Source organism: Chrysemys picta, chromosome 14 (assembly GCF_011386835.1).
Source record: "Chrysemys picta bellii isolate R12L10 chromosome 14, ASM1138683v2, whole genome shotgun sequence".
NCBI lineage: Eukaryota > Metazoa > Chordata > Testudines > Emydidae > Chrysemys > Chrysemys picta.
In genome coordinates this window covers 2,455,534-2,474,160 of record NC_088804.1, presented here as the reverse complement: position 1 = coordinate 2,474,160, position 18,627 = coordinate 2,455,534, and the positions used below count along the sequence as shown (strand labels likewise).

General features: G+C 55.0%; 1 protein-coding gene across 2 annotated transcripts in view; it reads left to right on the top strand.

The window, feature by feature from the left end:
- Positions 1-5,295: 5,295 nt before the first annotated feature.
- CARMIL2 (capping protein regulator and myosin 1 linker 2) overlaps positions 5,296-18,627 on the top strand; it is a 124,592-nt gene continuing 111,260 nt past the window's right edge. For both annotated transcript variants that reach the window (XM_065567782.1, XM_065567781.1), the window contains exons 1-5: positions 5,296-5,445; positions 9,668-9,759; positions 10,077-10,127; positions 14,055-14,114; positions 17,998-18,119. In XM_065567782.1, the coding sequence (XP_065423854.1) occupies positions 5,406-5,445; positions 9,668-9,759; positions 10,077-10,127; positions 14,055-14,114; positions 17,998-18,119 (365 nt within the window). In that variant the 5' untranslated portion in view covers positions 5,296-5,405. The remainder of the gene's footprint in view (positions 5,446-9,667; positions 9,760-10,076; positions 10,128-14,054; positions 14,115-17,997; positions 18,120-18,627) is intronic.

Here is an 18,627-nt window from a genome sequence, read left to right as displayed (position 1 = left end):
ATTTCCCTAAAAGGCACTTTGCCTTATGGGAGTTGTAGTCTGGCCAAGGAACCAAACTACATCTCCCATGATGTGCCCACAGGTGATGCACCATTCAGCTTGGTGAGGGAGCAGCCTCATTGCTTCATGGGAGATGTAGTCCTCCAGGGAGCTCAGCCCATAAGAAAGACTGGGGTCCTGAACTACAACTCCTATGAGGCAATATGCCACAGTAGGGAAATACAGTTTAACAATTGAACTGACCTGAAATAAAATATTCATCTTGATTTTTCCTGATGGAAAATGGAATTGTTTTGTCAAAATCTAAATTTTCACACAGAAAAAATTGATTTTGCAGAAACTGCATTTTCCATTGGCAAATAATTTCTGTGAAAAATCCCCGACCAGCTCTGTGCTTATGTTAGCAACTGGCCAGATTCAGGCTAGAAATAAGGAGCCTGTTGGTACCAATTACGGTAATTAACCATTGGGACAACACCCAGGGACGTGGTGGATTGTCTGTTGCTCACAGCTCTAAACCCAGACAGGCGCCTTGTGTGAAGGATCTGTCCTGGCTCCGCCAGAAGAAATGGTCTGGGGCAGGGGCAGGGGCAGGGGCTCTGGCCTGTGTGAGGCAGAAGCTCAGACTAGAGGGTCAGAGTGCTTCCATCAGGCTGTAAAAGCCCTGGATCTTGCTGAGAGTCTCATCCTGCCACCGAGCACTGGGGCCTCTGGGTGCCTTGCACCCTGCAAACAGGGCATGGAAGCCTGGCTGGAGTCTGCAGCATTGTGCCCTTTTAGGGGTAGATGCTCTGCTTGGGCTGGCATCTGGGAGTCTGTTTGCTAAGCTTGGTTTGCTCCAGCGGTTTGTCTGGCTAGTTTCTTGGGTAGAAGTGGGATCAGTGAGGGAAACAAATTCCAGAGCCCAGAGCTCCCCACCACAAAGACAGTGCCAGCATAGCTGTTCCTCCTAGGACTGGCAGCTGGAGGGCCCAGCTGAGCGGAGCTGCCGTGCTGGCACATGGGCAGAGGTAGCCGGGATCCAAAACGCCCAGGGCCTTGCACGTTGAAGGCAGCCAGCGTTGTCTGCAGAAGCAGCTAGGACATGTCTGTGTTTGCCGTTGTAATAACCTACCCACTGCCAGCCAGCAGGCAGGGCGGCAGGTTCGCAGCAGTGTGCCAGGGCTGGAGCCCACTGCAGTGACCAGTCTGGAAGTCACGGAGGGCTGGTTCCCTAGGGCAAGGTCTGGCGCCAAGTCACCTTACCCCGGAGGTGGCCCGAGGGCTGTGGGTAACCAACACTCCTCCTCCTGCTTGGAGAAGGTGGCTGGCTGAGGGTCAGCAGAGAAGGTTTGCCAGCCCACAGGGTGTCACCTGGCCTTTGGCCCGCAGAGAGGACAGGAAAGCCTGCAATAAGCTGCTGCAGCCCGAGGCTTGGTGCCAGCTCCAGGGGAGCCTGGGCTCTTCAGGCAGCAAGGGACGAGGACACAGGGCAGGGGGCCGTGGAGCTGGTGAGTGGGGCCCTCAGGGTGGGAGGAGACCACATGGGTCTCTCCAAGTGGGAAGAGCTGCATGCTCAGCTCCTTGGGCAGGGGCTGGGATACCCCCCGCCCCCGGGGAATAACGATGTCCCAGAGGCTGTGTGGGGAGGCGCCCAAGTGGCTTCCCCCAGGGGCTGTGCAGGGCCTTAGCAGCAGTGGGACATGGGCAGAGATGCCCTTTGGGTGGGGGTGGGGGTGGGGGCAGAGGGCTCAGGGCCTGCTCCCGGCCCATTGGGATTGGGATTGCTGGGGACTGCTGGCCGTAGGGGTTGGGTGCCAGGCTGAGCTGGCCCTCGGGGATATGGCATGGCTCCGTTTGAGGCCTCAGTACTGTCTGTGGAATCTCAGCTTGCATTTAAAAGAACAATTCCTCTCCCTGGTGGGCCCCCACTCCACCTGGCTGAGCCGGCAGACGGGGCCTGCAGGGGAGACAGGCCCTGCGGGCTGGAGAGCCTGGGGCTGCAGGAGCCATCTGAGAGGGGAAGGAGACTGCAGTGCAGTGGGCGAGTCAGGCCTGCCGGGGGAAGCTGGAGGGAGAGCCAGGGAGTGTGGCCGCTGGGAGCAGGGAGAGCTCCAGCCCCTGACTGCGAGACCCGAGGGAACTGAGAGGCTGGCTGGGCAGAGCACTGCGGCCCAGTGGAGCAGCCCGGGCTGAGTGGGGGAGAAGAGGTTCCCCCATGGCCCCAAGGAAAGGGGTGCACAAGCCCCTCACAGGGGTTCTAGAGCCCAGCAGGGGGTGGCAGGCTGAGGAATAGCCCCTGAGAGGGCGGGAGGATTTGGTTTGTGTGAGGGACGTTTGGGGCCCCGGAAGGGGTGGATGTAAGAGGTCGATCTGGCCGAGGGGTTGCTTGTAATGGCAGGAGGCAGGGGCTGGGCAGCCCTCGGTCTCCCCCGGTTTGTCTTACGTTCCTATAGCTCATGCTGCAGGTCTTCAGCGTCCGGAAGGGGTTTCCACCCCCCACCCCCAGTGTCTTCTGTGGGGTTTCAATCTCCTCCTGAAGCCGCAGGTCTGGCTGGGGCTGGGGTGCTGGGCAGGGGCGGGGCTCTGCGGTGGCACCCGGAGCTCTGTCCCTTGGGGGTTTGGCTGGCTGGTTCCTGCTCACAGGCCGGAATTCCCCCAGGTCAGGTTGGCAGGGGCAGGGTTTGTCGTCCGGCTCGTCAGCGGGTGGGGGTCACTTGACAGGATTCTCGGGGTGTAGCTCCCTTTGTTGTTTTCTGGGCACTAGTGAGCCTCACTCCCCATTCTCTGCCTGGCACAGGGCCGTCCTCTCCTGAGGGCTGTAACGCATGGTCTCAGTCCGGTTGTTGGGGTTAGTGTGCAGGTACTGGGGTCTGTGCTATACAGGGGGTCAGGCAGGATGTCTGGCGCTCCCTTCTGGCCTAGAACTCCATGACCACAGTACCAGAGTGATCGTCAGCCGGGGGCGGGGGGTGCACTAGAGAAGTGAGAGCCACTATGCCATACCTGACCACAAGGGGGCACCTCACAGTGAATATACTCATTTACAGGGAGAACTGCACCAGTCAGCCTGATGGGAACGTTAACTCTGAAACCTAACAATGCCCTCTTCACTGCTGATCAGGCACGTAGCAATGTGCAGCTAGTCTGGGATTGTGGGCACGGCTTGTGGTTGAGGGTGGGGTTTGTATGGAGCTCCTCCCCATTCTGACCCATGCTAGGTTGATGGCATTACCCAATTTCAGAAACACATTCAAATCCCTTCTAAGAAGGTTCCAGTTCACCATCCCTGCCTTGGCCCTAGCCCGTTTTCACAGCATCACCAAAGCTGTTGCGCTGAGATGAGTCTCAGAATGTGCCTGGGGACGGCAAGGCTGGGGCCCAACAGGACCCCTGCTGCAGTGGGCTCCATGCCTTGGGACCTGCTGCTCCCACTTGCCATCCTGGGGGTGCAGACAACACAGCTGAGCCGCAAGGCTCTTGGAAGGAGGGCAGCAGAGACACCCCTGCCCAGCAAAGGGCGCTGCACACCCTGCATGTCGCTGCAGCCGAGCCTCACCCTGGAGGGACTCGTGAGACAGAGTGTGTCCTTCACTGGCCCTGGCCCAGCTGGGGAGGGTTGTGCTTGGCTGATCATCCACGAGCTGTGGTTTGAGTCTCCGGAGGCAGCAGCCCCTGTGGGGAGATGACTTCCTGCAAAGGTGAATCTGCTGCTTTCACATGTGAAAAGGGTGAGAAAAGGCCACCTTGCCTCACAGCCCCACCAGCCCTCTGGGGAAGACCCTGACTCTGCAGCCTGACACGGATGGCCCGTCTCCAGCCGGCCCCGTGCTCAGGGCGCTGAACGGCCAAGATCCTGCTTCCCTTCTCCTTTCAACATGGGGCAGGCTGGGAAGATTCCTGCCACTTGCTCGGGTGAGATTGTGACCCATGGAGGGCAGTGAACAATTCCAGACCCTGCCCTCATCTGCCCTTTTCTTTGCCTCCCACATCTGTGTGTCAAGTGAGGCCCCTTCCCCTGTGTCAGTGACCCGGACGTGCACCCTGAATGCCAGCGCCCCCACCCTTCGCAGCTGGTTACTGCTCCGCTGGCTTGGAGCTGGCAGCCCGTCGCTTGGGCTGAGGTTTGCAAAACATGGCCAGTGACTGTGGGTGTCACGTTCGCACGCATGATGTGGCCCGGTGGTCAGCGGTGCATTAATGGCACCTGCAGCAGTTGAAATCAATAGGGGCTGTGGGTGCTCAGCATGCCTGGGGGGCGGGCCCAAAGCCCCTCCCATTGGCACCCAAAAACCCAGGGCCCTCTTTGAAACAGCCAGCCTTGGCTTTCTCCTAGTGGAAAGCTGAGGGGCGAGTGAGCAAGTGAGCCTGCCCATGCTCCCCAGGCCTCCAGCAGGTGGGCGAAGGCAAAATAGCCACCGTCCCCCTCTCGTTCTTGTGCTGTCCCACTCCTGGACTGGCAGGAATCCACCAGTAACCAGCTGAGAGGCTGGAGAGGGAGGCGTGTGGAGGAGTGGGGAGCAGATAGCAGCGCACCCTAGGGGAAGAGGCTTGACGCTGAGCCTGTGATGAACAGATGCTGCTCCCCGGCTTGGGAAGGGGGCTCCCCACGCAGCCTGTCCCAGCTGCCCTGGAGATGCAGGTGCCCTTGGCGGGCTGAGCTGAGGGCAAGTCAAGGGGGAGCCGCTTTTTGTGTCCTGAGGTGTGAGCAGCAAAGCAGGAGTTCAGGAAACCCCCTCCCCACCCCACCCCACTGGCGATCTCAGCTTGGGCTGTGGGGAGGGGGCCCATCAATAGGGGCTCAGCCTGTGCCTCCCTTGATATCTGGAAAAAACTTTGCTCAAAAAGCCCCAAGGGCTGGACTAGCAGGGGGCTGTGGGTGGGGCCGGAGGGTCACTGTCAGAGCTGTGTGTGCGAGGGGAGCCCGGCAGCGTTAGCTGTGTGGGGAGCCCCGGAGCGGAATAGCAGGGGGGCTGCGGGTCAGGATGGAGCTGTAGTGTGGGGGAGCTCAGGGCTCAGATAGCAGGGGAAGGGGGAAGGAGAAATAACTGTTTCTGCACTTGCATTGAGCTCCTCTTCCCTGCCAAGCCAGAGCAGTTTGTGGGCTGCTGGCCCTAGTGTTTGTCTCCTCGGCAGGGCACTGTTGTTTCAGGAGAACGCCTGTCGCCATCTCTGGGCCCGCGTGGGCTGCTAGCTTGGGCGGTTTCATTTCGCTCCACTTGCTCTCTGGCTGAATCTCGGCTGAGGGGCAGGAAGCGGCAGCTTGAGGGAGGAGGGGGCGCAAAGCAGCGGCACTACCGGTTGGTAAGTAACCTCATCGCTTCCTCTGAGCAGGGCCAGTTTCGTTCTGACTGCAGGCTGGGCTGAAAGATGCTGCTCTGGTAGCCCGTGCTGCTACCTTGGCCAGTCTGCCAGGAGCTCCAGAGATGGCTCTTTCCCCAGGAGGGATTCCATGCCACCTGCAAGGTAAGCAGCACCCTTTTCAGAGCTTCCCAGAGCCACTGAGGCCATGTGGAAGGTGGTGCGGCCTGGCGTGCTCCCTGCGTGCTTTGTCACGGGGGCCAACTGCACAGGATGGGAGCTGGGTCTTTGTTTCTTCATTTCTCCAGATGTTGTAGAGCGGAGAGCAATGGGTTGGGACTCAGGACTCCTGGGTTCTCTCCTGGCTCTGATGCCGACGTACTGAGTGAGCTTGGGAAAGTCGCTGGAACCAAAATGTCCATTAATGTAGGGTGCCCAGCTTGGGCCATGCTCTTCAAAGGAGTTGACAATCCTATTGTTGCTAACGTGATTTACGGGTGTTCAGCCCCTCTGCAAACCGGGCTCTGGGTCCCAGCAGAGTCCTCGCAATCCACCCCCAAAGTGGCTGCTTTGGAGAACTTGGCCTTACCAGCATTTGGCTGACCACTGGAGGGTCTGTCTGTAATGCGATAACTTTTGAACATCTCATCTGATCCAGGCCAAAGTTTCAGGGAATCTTCTCGGCGTCTGTGGGCAGAGCCCAACTGGTCCTCACCAAAATCAGAAGAATGGAAGGGGAAAATTGGGCATCACAGGTGGCTGGCGCCTTTAGATGAGCCAGGCCCAGTGCCCCTGTGCCATGCAGCTGCTCCCAGTTTGGCCGGCTGAGGGAACGGGGCAGCACCTGGGGCTGTGAGGGATCAGGGAAGATCACAGAGAGAGGTGGTCCCTGGCGGAAGCTGTAACAGGTTTGGGTGGAAGGGAGGAAAATCAGCAAGAGGAGTTTGCCGGCTGACCGTCTGAAGCTGGAAAGCCAGGGCTGAAGGCCAGGGAGCAGCAACGGGAGCTGCCTGTGAGGGCTGGAGAGGGCAGAGAGCCAGGGGAACAGTGTCAGGGCCACCGGTGGCTTGTCTGAGATGAGGCTTATGGACTGGGGGGTGAGGGGTGCCCCCCGGTGGGAACAGGGAACTGTTCACAAGGGGGCACATGGAGCCCCTGGCATCTGGGTAGCAGACCCTGCTGCTGCTGCCCCCTGGGTTATGGGTGCAGATCAAAGGGCTAGTTGATGGCAGCCATTAGCACCTTCCTGGTAAGTTACAGACTCCCAGCTCCTGTTCACCTTAAGAAGACTGACACTCTAATCTCCCTGGCAGACAGAAAAGAATTCTGAATGGTGAGGAGGGTGACAGAACCCTGAGCTGTGGGGAAGGGGGATTGGGGAGACACACAGAGCCCTTTGTATGCAGGGGGGAGAATGGGGGACAGGCCTTGGGGGACACAGCCCCTGGCATGGGGGAAAGGTGGAATGGGGACACACCCAGCCCCGGGCATGGGGGGGCATAGAGGGCATGTGGTGGAGGGGCTATAGGGGGAGAATAGGGCAGCGTGGTATGGGGGAGGGGGAAAGGAGGGCACACACAGAGCCCATGGCAGGAGGGCTCTGTACAGTGTGATCGGATAACAGAAGCTACAAAGCACCCCCCCCACACACACACACACCCGGGGTTTCGGAGTTGCACAAAGGCCAAGGTCGCAGACATTCATGCCACTGCAGTAGCTGGAGGAGCCATAGCTTAGACCAGCAGAGACATGTTCTCCCCCAGAAGCAAGGAGCTTGAACTCCACATCCCCCACAGCCACCAAGCCACGTACCTAAAACCAGCCAGCCAGACCAGAACAAAACACTTTGTGAACAGAGCCAGGTCTGATGTCTGCTCCTGCCACTGGAGGAGCTGGCTGTGTAACCCACGAGGCAGGGGTGCAGTGGGTCCCCCTCTGGGCTGGGTCTACGGAGGATGTGTCTGTCCAACACCCAGGTGGGGAGCCTGGCTCTCTAGCTCAGCCTGTGGATGTGGGTGGAGGCTCCTGGTTCAATCTCTGGTGTTGGCCAAGATGGCGGCTGTCATAGCTGCAGCCCTTCCAAGTTTTCCTGGCAAAGAGAAATCAGCCAGGATGAAATCCCTCTCCACCACTCCACGTGACAGGCCTTGGCGAGCTACACTGCCTTCTGGTGGGAGCGGGAGAAGAGGACTGCACATTGTTTGTTGACAGTTAAATTACAGACCTATAAACCAGCTACATCGTGTAACTGTGGCCTGTCAACCAGCTGTCTTATTTGTGGTGTGTGACAAGCTCAGGCTGAGTCAGCAATCTGTGCATAGACTCATAGAATACCAGGGTTGGAAGGGACTCAGGAGGTATCTAGTCCAACCTCTGCTCAAAGCAGGACCAATCCCCAGACAGATTTTTACCCCATTCCCAAAATGGCCCCCTCAAGGATTGAACTCACAATCTTGGGTTTAGCAGGCCAATGCTCAAACCATTGAGCTATCCCTCCCACTTTGCAAGCATCCCTGTGTGGGCCAGTCCAGGACTGGATGATCAAACAATTAGCAAGGTGATTCAGCTCGTCAGCTGAGGACAGTTAAGAGAGAGCGGGGAAGGCTGGAAGGAGGGTCCAGAGAAGCCCAGGGTCTCAGAGAGGTGAGATCTCTTCTTCCCGGATCTCCACGTCTGGGGAGAAGCTAATTCAGACACTGTGGTAATAGCAGGGTCATGGTGATCCATCGAGTTTCATGTGAGTGCAGCCAATCGGTTCAGGAAGATGTGTCTACGCAAGAACATTTTCTGTTTGTGATGTAAGCCAAGGTCTGACCAGACAGACAGCTCAAAACTCTGCACCTCCAATGTCTCTTCCGGCAGATGTAGTGACCTCCCTTTGGGATTGTCTCAGCACCTGAAGTTGCCAAAGCATCTTGTCCCCGATCTTTGTGTATCTGGATGGAATGGACGTAATTGTTGAGGATTTAGCAGTTTGGGGCAAAAATGATCAGACATCACAATGAGAGACTGTGTAGTGATCTGCAGTGACAAAGAAAAGGGCTTCACATTGGACGGGAGCAAACTCCAGGTTGGTCTGAGCAAGATTCCTTACAAAGGACATACAGGGGTGAAGGAGTTTGACTGGATACAAGAAAGGTGGAAGCAATTTCACAAATAGCCCCCAGACAAGGAGGCCTCAAAGACCCCAGGAGAGTCAGGGATCCTCAGGCAACATATCTAAGTAAATGCATCCCTGCTGTGTTACAATGACACTATCTAAAATGGCACTAGGGTGACCAGCAGGGGAAAAGCTTTTGGGAGTGAAAGAAAAATCCTCACAGAGGCACATTTATGGCAAGAGTCTGAGATTAAGAGTGAGCCTGAGGGGCTGTCTACCCAGGGCGTTCGCTCCTGGCAAGCCAGGGAGTGACTACAGAGCACCAGCTCGCTGAGCAGTAACAGCCTGTGTGGACACTGTTACAATGCACTAACTGTTCTGTAGTGCATGTGGACACACAGCAATGGCCATGTGGGACGTTACTCCATGACAAGCTATTGCTCTGTAGATCTTCACCAGGGCTTGCCATACGCTGATGTCCTGTAGACAAGTCCTGAGATCTCCACGCGTTTGAAAACAAGAAGTGGGCATGTGCTCAGAAATCCTCGAGGGTCAGTGCTGGAAGGCTATTAATAGATGTCCAAGAAGAGGCAGAGTGATCTTCTCGTGTGTCCTGGTCAGACCATCTCCCCAGACCCTATTCTGGACATCTCCACTGGTGTGTCATCAGCAGGCTGCACACATTTGTGGTGGTTATTTTTGGCTTTGGAGGGTAAGATGTAACCATAGTCACTGCTATCAATGGATACCAGCCGCTGCCAGGTGACAAGGGAATTAATGTATTTCCATGCCATGTGACTGGCAGCAGGGCATGAAGAAAGGGTTGAGATTGATACAATGGTTTAGGGGATTGAGATCCATTAAAATCAGTTTCAGAGTAGCAGCCGTGTTAGTCTGTATCCGCAAGTGGGCTGTAGTCCACGAAAGCTTATGCTCTAATAAATTTGTTAGTCTCTAAGGTGCCACAAGTCCTCCTGTTCTTCTTTTTATTAAAATCAGTGTGTCTAAATCCCCTAGACTGCTTTGAAAATCTCACCCCAGTCTCTTTTACCAGCACCCCAGGTGTATCCTCCTGTTTCCCCCTTCATGAGCCACCTGTAGAGGGTCATGGGGAATTCAGCTGCTGGCCAGACTGCCGAGAATGAAAAGCAGGGGTTAGCTGGTGCTGGCTGCGATGTGGACGGCATCTCACAGGGTGCTTTGGGGAGACCCCAATTTCTTTCACATGGGCCACAGATCAGCCTCCCCCTCTCTGCCAGCTTGTTTGATTGGGTGTTGTCTTTTCAGACAGCATCACCGCCTTGCTGGGGTCAAAGGAAATCATCCTGGTGAAGCCTGTCCAGCTGCAGGTCAAATCCAAGTATGAAGACGACATCTTGGTACGTTCTGGTAACTCAGGAATTTCATCCCATTGTTCTGGGTCTGAGCCTAGAATTCCCAGGCTTGGGTCTCTGACATGAGCTGGATGTGCAGATGGGCGGCAGCTCTGCAGGTTAATTACGTGCCCACAGATTTGTTCTGATGTCATGTACCACTCATAAATTTTACCCTCTAAGGTAAAAATGTCCAAGCAGGGGGTTAGAATGGAAACACTTATGCACCCTGAACTCCTGCTCCAGTGTTCGTAGGGTGTATAAATGCAGAGCACTTACCCTCTCGATAATCACAGCCGTGACTCTGATTCCCCCCTGTGCAGGTTTTAACCCCCTGGAGGGCGTATGTACTGCAGGTGCTGCTCCCGGGCAGGGTAAGTGCCTTCTCCGCGCGGGACCCAAGTTTGGGGGCTGACGTGAGCTGCACTTTTCCCAGGGGCATTAAGCTTTTCATGTACCAGGCATACAACCTTTAAAAGCAAAATGGATGGAAGGAGATCTCTAGTGTGGGGGAGGGTAGGGCCGTGGGGGGAGGGGGAAGACAGGTAACCTCTTCCAAAGCTAGGAAACTGCCCAGGTACTAATTTTCCAAGCTACAGCCCAGCCAGCATTCAATGCCACAGGCCGAGTGTGGTGAGACGGCACCTGGAACATGCAGCCAGTGTCTAGTCCAAACTCCCTCCCTCCGGGGCTGAGCTTTGTTAGGAGTAACACAACATAAGCCTTGGTCTAAGCTGGGCTGTTCCCTGCAGAACCCTTTCAGTCTCGGACCCAGGTCCCTGTGCTGAGTCCCTCGCCCCTCTCAGCGCCCGGCTGAATGGCCACGTGGAGCCCCGCTCTGGCGCGTTAGGCAGGGCTCTCGCCACTGGTGCTGGGGAGGGTGGGAGGGTCAGCAACACCGCAGGTATATTACGCAAACTTGCTGTAGCCTAACTTGCTGTGTCCTCTCCCCACCCACTCCCCTCTTTGTGTTGTCCACCTGCCCTCTGGGCCTTGGGCATGACTCTTTGGACTCTCCTCTTCGCGCCTTTCCCCTCTGGCGTTTTCTCTCCTCCATCGCAGGCTTTTCCCTGGCCCTTGTAGCCCTTGCTCAGGGTGGCACACATCCCTTCTCTGGGCTGAGCAGAGTCCAAGGCCAGAAGGGACCACTGTGATCATCTGGTCTGACCTGCTGGACAGCCCAGGCCAGAGACCTGCCCACCATAATCCCCAGAGCAGAGCTTTCAGAGAAACATCCCATCTTGGTCCGCCATGGCCCTTGAAGAGTTGTCGCCATGGTTAATTACCCTTCCTGTTATGCATTTACACCTTCCTTCCAGTCTGAATTTGTCTGGCTTCCATCCCGTGGCTCCTATGAGACCTGTGTCTGCTAGATAGAAAAGCCCGTTATAAGCTAAACAGGGTATGATGGCAGGGCGCTGGAGGCCTTTCCCATCCTACGGATGTATGATCCCTAGGGAGATAGTCCCCGGTCCCTAGCCCAGCTAGCGAGTGTTCTTATTTAGCTCCTGTCCATGCTGCCAGCCTTGGGTTCCAATCCTGGGCCTGTGTTGGGGATCGCCGCTCCCCCTCGTTGCTGTCTCCTTGTGGCTAGAGTGCCAGAGCCTCTCACCCTCTAGCAGTGGATGAGAGCGAACGGGTGCCAATGTGAATTTGCTGTCACCCTTCAAAGGCACGGGCATTAACAGCCCCATTACAGAGTCTCAGAAATGTGGGGCTGGAAGTGAAACCTAGACCAGCCCAGCCCCGATAGGGGTTTGTCCAGCTTGTTCTCAAAACCATCTAGTGACGGAGATTCCACAACCTTCCTTGGAAGCCTGTTCCAGAACTAAACTACCCTTAGACTTGCACAGTTTTCCTAATATCTGATCTACATTTCCCTTGCTTCAGATTAAGCCTACTGCATCTTGTCAGTGGCCACAGAGAACAGTTGATCACCAGGCTCTTTATAACAGCCCTGAACATAGCTGATGACTGTTCTCAGATCCCCGGGCCTCAGTTGTCTCTTCCCAGAACTAAACATGCCCTGTTTATTTAACCTGTCCTCACAGGTCAGGTTTTCTATTTTTGGGGGGTCATTTTTGTTGCTCTCTTCTGGCCTCTCCAATTTGTCCACATCGTTCTAAGGTGCGGTGCCCAGAACTGGACACAGGACTCCAGCTGGACCTCACCAGCGCTGCGTAGCACGGGACAGTTACCTCCCGTGTCCCATACAACACTGCTGTTAATACAGCCCAGCACGGCTTTCGCAGCTGCAGCACACTGCTGGCTCATATTCCATTTGTGAGCCACTAGAACCCCCAGATCCTTCTGCACTACGGCCCCCAGCCAGTCCTCCCCAGTCTGTAGCTGTGCCTTTTGATTTGCCCTTGTCTGGCTTGCATTTCATCTTACTGATTTCACGCCAATTCTCCATCTTGTCAAGGTCATTTTGAATTCGAATCCTGTCCTCCAGAGTGCGTGTAACCCCTCCCAGCTTGGTGTCATCTGCTCATGTGAAAAGCTGATTCTCCACTCTGCTATCCAAGTCATTGATGAAAATACTGACTAGTGCCAGCCCCAGACCAGCCCCGTGAGACCCCACTAGAGACGTTATGAGTGGTCACGGGAAGCTGGTAGCAAGAGTTATTGTGTCAAAGGGCTTTGGCCTGGGCTTGTTGAAGTCACTGGGAGCTTCGCACAAGCCCGTTACCTGTGTAGCCAGGCAGGCTTCTCAGAAAAGCCCCCAAGGGCTGAGCCTTGCCCAGGAGCACGGGTGACATCGCTGATCTTGCAATGCATTGTGGGCTGGAAAAATTTCACCCTCATTGCTCAGCTGGGCCAAACCCACACCCAAGCCTGCTCCTGGCCCCCCGGGAACACCCTTCATCCCTCACCCCTTCCCAGAACCAGCATCCCCCTCGTCCCTCACATGAACTCCAGCCCCTTGCAGATCCCAGGACTTTGCATAGAGCTGACTGCTCCAGGACTTGCCTGCCATTCCTGAGCTCTGCTGCGTCAGTCCCGAGGGCAAGTTCCCAGTAGGAAAGTCCAAGGATTTAGACCCCGGCCTCGCCCTTTCAGCCGCACTAGCACAATAAGTGTTTCCCAGTGAAAGCTTCATTGAACCCCCAGCATCCTTCCAGCTAAAAGGGAGGAGCGGGGCAGCAGGGAAAGCTGCTCTAGGCCTCACATGGAGATGGTCACTCTCCTTGTCAGCCTGACAAATGCTAACAGTCAGGCAGTGAGCAACTTGGCAAAGTTAGCTGTCTGTCAAGCGAAATAGCCCAAGGAGGAAGCGCCTGCAGAGCTGCAGCTGGGTTTAAACAAGGGGCCCTGGCCAGGTGGTGCATCTGTGAGCACTCAGGGTAAACTCGTATGTGCAGGGGGCGTGCAAACACGACCCCCTGTGTCCACATGGACGGGAGCTGGGGCCAGGTGCCTGGAGCACAACGCACACAGAGAGGCCTGGGGAGCGTTGTGTGCGGGGAGGGGCTGAAGAAGGGTTTGTCTCGAGTTTCTTTTTTAAACTTTCCAATTTCCCACACTCCCACTGAAATCTTCATCGCCTTGCCCCGCAGAGGTAGCGTAGCAGGGAGCACAATGGAAAGCAAATCGCTGCAGCCTGCGCGATAGCTCTGAGCGGTGTGAACCACCCTGGTCAGCTCCCTGGCCAGTGACAGGAAACGCCGTTCGCTATGTCTCCGCTATCAAAGTGTGTGTGAGGGCGGAGAGCTGCTCCTGGCTGGTGTGTGCTCTGGGGGCTCCTTTCCATCGTCTCTGGCCCTCTCGCTGTGATGGGGCACAAAGGCCGGGGGGGGGTGCGCTGGCTGGCTGGGGGAGCAGAAGGGGCTCCGCATTGTTGGGGTGTCCCAGAGGAAGGTGGGGCATGGACACTAACACCCAGGGGTGTGGTGCACCCACCATGCCCATCAGCTGCAGCTGGATTGGTGAGTGCCTCTGCATGAGAGACTGGCTCCGTGCTGTCTGGGGGAGGGGAGCGCAGGCTGGGACTCACATGTTCAGTTTGAGGTGACTGGGAGGCTTGGGCTGGGAGGGGGGTCAGGCTGGGGTTGGGAGTCAGGGGGGGGTCCAATCGGGGAAGCGGGCTGGTGCTGGGATGGATTTAGGGCTGGGGGGGAGGACAGCTCAGCCTGGGTAGCTCATGTCCCGCTGCTGGCCGGGGCAGGCCTGGGCTGGGCTCCGGCAGGTCAGGCAGCAGGGGTGCTGTGCCACACTTGGCCCCCGGCGGCCTGTGGGGGTCACAGCCCATGTTGGGGCTGGGCAGGGGGCTGGCCATGGTCTGACCCTTTTCTCCTCAGGTGTGGAGCAGCTTCAGCTTCCTGGAGGTGAGAGAGATCAGGATCCAGGAGCCCAGCCTGGTGAGTGCAGCCAGGGAGCCACCCCTCAGGACCCCAGTGACAGCCCGTCCACCCCTCTGTCAGGACAGCCCATCCACCCCCCTTGAGACAGCCCATCCACCCCTCTGTCAGGACAGCCCATCCACCCCCCTTGAGACAGCCCATCCACCCCTCTGTCAGGACAGCCCATCCACCCCCATTGAGACAGTCCATCCACCCCTCTGTCAGGACAGCCCTCCCCCATCCACCCTATTGGGACACCCACCCCCACCGGGACAGCCCCAGGATACTCTCCTGCAGCCAATCCTGTTGGAACCGCCCCCATCCATCCTTATGGGGACATCCCCAGAGACCCTGGCCTGGCAGGGAAGCCTGGGCAGGTGGGAGGTGCTGCTGCAGAGGGGGAGCTCTGGAGCTGGCTGGGTGCCCTCCCCATGGGAGGGAGCTGAAGCTGCACAGGCCAGCCCCTCCCCTGCAGTCCCAGAGTGCTGTGAGCTGAGTAGTGCCCCAGAGCCAGGGATGGGAAGGTGCAAACATCCATCCCGCTAGAGCGTTCTCCCCACTGCTGCAAAGGGAGCCAGTCCCTGCCCACAAGCAGCCCTTGGAAGCCTAGCCTGCCTTCAGTGCTGGGGAGGCAGGACCCCATGGTGCCAGGTGCTGGACAAATGCAGAACACAGAGACAGCAGTGCTGGGGTGGGCTTGGGGTCTCTTGCCAACTGTGACGCCGTGGGTAGTCTCCTGCCTCTCTGTGACTCTGTTGTGGTGACATTTACTGAGCTCTAAGATCTAGGCTAAATGTTCATTCCTATTTATTGGCTGGCAAACGAAGCCCCTTACTGAAATGCTGTCCTTATATTTCCCAGTACCGTTGCCTCTAGGAGCCGGGGTACAGCCCAACTAAATCTAGAATCTCTCCAAACAGACCTGCGAGGGAGAGGGCTGGCTTTGTTTGCCTCGAGTGACGCTACTTTCCAGTGGGACTGGAAAAGCTGCAGCTCCATTTGTACCTCTGGCCTTGGCTACACTGGCAATTCACAGCGCTGCACTTGCTGCGCTCGGGTGTGAAAAAACACCCCCCCCCTGAGCGCAGCGCTGTAAAGCGCCAGTGTAATCAGAGCCTGCAGCGCTGCACGCTCGCTCGCAGCGCTGCAAGCTATTCCCCTCGGAGAGGTGGAGTACTTGCAGCGCTGGGAGAGAGCTCTCGCAGCGCTGGCGGCGCTACTACACTCGCTCTTCACAGCGCTGTGAATCCACGAGTGTGGCCAAGGCCTCTGACTTCTGTAGAACAAAAGGGGTTTGTGCATGTTGCAGGTCATGGCAGGAAAATAAGAGAGTTCACATCATTCTCTTTTCTCGTGTCCACAGCCTCTTCTGCATTTCAGGGCCTTGGTGTGTACCAAGTGCGTCTAGATTACCCAGGCCAATACACATTTAGCTGGAGAGTGTGTTAAAACCTGGTAAAACCTCTTACAGAGGAGATTATGTATCTGGCAAACCTGAACGTTGCCTGACCTGTAAAACAGGCAACATAAGAAAACACCGTTCTGAATACTTTGATGAAGCCCTCATCAGAGCGCAGCTGCTGTTAGCCAGCCCAGTTTGCTATTTGTATAATTGATGTAGATGTTGCTGTGGCCAGGGCCATCCCTAGGCATACACAGCGTATGCAGCTGCGTAGGGGACCATGACATTTGGGGCACCAAATTGCCCCAAATTTCATGGTGTCCTAGGCAGCTGCGTGCTGCATACGCGGCAGCCCCAGCCCCCACGACCAGCCCTATCCCTCGACCGGCCCCCCTTGCAAGGGGCAGGGCTGCCCCTAGGGGGGCGTGGGGCCCCGAACAACTCCCTCCGCCCTGCCTCTGACCCTTCCCCCCTGCTCCGCCCGTGGCCTGCCCCCATTCCACCTCTTCCCCCAGCGACCCCGCACTTACCGGCAGCGGCAGGAAGCGGAGCCACACGGCCCCAGCCCGCTCTGCTCCGCCACCTCCCAGCCGTGGTGCTCCGCTTCCCGCCGCCGGTGAGTGCGTGGAAAGGATCACACTTATTATTAACAAAGACATTGCTAGAGAGGATTTGCAAAGGACAGTAACAAGAGTAAAAGAAGGAGGGACTTGGATGGACTGGAAATGTATATTAGAACTAGAAGAGGTACGTTAGTCAAACACAAGTTATTGGACTCGGTCAGGAGTAAATGGGTGACATTTTGTGGCCTGTAACACAAGGGGTCAAACTAGTTGATCTAATGGTCCTGTCGGGCTTAGAAAACGAAGAATTTACTGGATAAAATTCAGGTGCAATCTCAGAGTTCAAAGGCTCTGCGCCCTCTGCTGTTGGCCTATTGCCCCTGGTGACCCCCCAGAGAAATAGCAATTGATTTGTCTTACAAAGCTATCGTAAGAATTTGCCAGGTGTAAAATACTCGTCATGCTTGCCATGATGACATGTGAAGAACAAATATTGTAGTCGTCTGTCAGAAATGTGTGTCCTCAGAGCAGCTACACTTTGGCAAGGCTGGCCTAGGAGAATTGTGCTTTTCCAGATTAAATGCAAAGTATTCCTTTTTCATGTAGCTAATAATCATCTGAAACAGATTCGCTACAGGAAGTCTGGCTTGGGCAATTTGCTCCTGGCTTCCTGGGGTTAAATTTTCCAGGGGATTCTCCAGGCACTTCCCCTGCCTTGGGGGTTTGCTCCTGTGGGTGAGGGGCTGGAGCTGCAGAGAGCAGCAAGAGGTGAATTTATTTGATTTAGCGCAGTCTTGTAAAATCCTCCTGCCCTGCGGGGCCAGTGAGTTATTTTGATGGGCCAATAAAGCCTGATTAATTGCTTTCTTTATTATCGTTGCAAGGGATGGGGCAGAATGAGAAGATTTTTATGCCTGGATTTGTATGTTTTCATGAGAAATTTGCCAGACTGCTGTAGCATAAGGATGATTTAGTTGTTTATTTCCTGATGATACGGCTACTAGTTTATTTCTGAAAGTTTATTATGGAGACTGAGTTGAGTTCTCCACTGAAAGCCAGGATTCAGCCAGTTTGTTATGTATGAAAAATCCTCGTCAAAATTACAGCACTGGCTCGTTGAGAATGGAATTAATTTTCTCAGAATTTAGTGAATCCATTAATTAGGTCAGGAGTTAAAATGTAATCTAAAAATGGATCCTTTCATAAATGTGGCACCCTGTACCTGACCTTTTTCTTTAACCCGAATGCTCTTGGTAACAGGCTAACACTGACTGCAGGTAGTGATGCCAAGAGAGGGAAAATCAAATCAGATGTGTCTTAAAATCAATTTTATCTGGAACCACAAACCAATAGTTATTGTAAGGTGTCACAGCAAGGCAGAGTTAAGGTTGTTTGGGTGCCACAATTTCACATTTCCATCCCTTATCTGGTTTGCATTTCTTTTAAGTTTAGCCTTAACTTTGGATTTCCTGGGTTTATAATACTTTGGTTTTGGCGCACGTACAGTACCTGTAACATACACCTCTACCCCGATATAACGCGACCGGATATAACACGAATTCAGATATAACGTGGTAAAGCAGCACTCCGGTGGGGGGTATGTTTGCACACTCCAGTGGATCAAATCAAGTTCAATATAACACGGTTTCACCTATAACGCAGTAAGATTTTTTGGCTCCCGAGGACAGCGTTATATCGGGGTAGAGGTGTATTCTATGCCAAATTGCTGATAAGTTTTCTCAAGCGTAGCTCCATTGAAACTTAGTCTTTGTCTGAGAATGATAAGCAATAACGCTAAGGATATTTAGCGTGGCGAGAGCTCGCCATCTTAGCGCACGGCTTCGCTCGTTTGCTCCCTTTGTGGTAGCATCTGAGGGGTTTTATTAAATGTATTCTCTGTTTGCTGCCTCAAATGTCATTTGTCTCATCTCCTCAGGTTGTCATAGATACAGATACAGCCTCTTACGCCTTCCGGCTCGTGTCACTGGACGACTTGGAGCAGGTGATCAGCCATATCATCATGTCGCTTAAGAAGGTCTTTCCAGACTCTTTCCCCGGGTAAGGCTGTTCCTGAAACGTTTGCTTAATGGTTATAACGGGCCAGACTGCCTTGTCGCTGGCAGAGCTCTGTCGAGACCTCCTAGAGCTCCCTGACCTTATATCCTTGTCATTTTGCGTGTACAGTAACTCCTCGCTTAACGTTGTAGTTATGTTCCTGAAAAATGCTACTTTAAACGAAACGATGTTAAGCGAATCCAATTTCCCCATAAGAATTAATGTAAATAGGGAGGGTTAGGTTCCAGGGATTTTTTTTTCGCTAGACAAAAGACTATATTTGTATATACACATATACACAGTATACGTTTTAAACAAACAATTTAATACTGTACACAGCAATGATGATTGTGAAGCTTGGTTGAGGTGGTGGAGTCAGAGGGTGGAAGAGGGTGGGATATTTCCCAGGGAATGCCTTACTGCTAAATGATGAACTAGCACTCAGCTGAGCCCTCAAGGGTTAACACATTGTTGTGCATGTAGCCTCACACTCTACAAGGCAGCACGAATG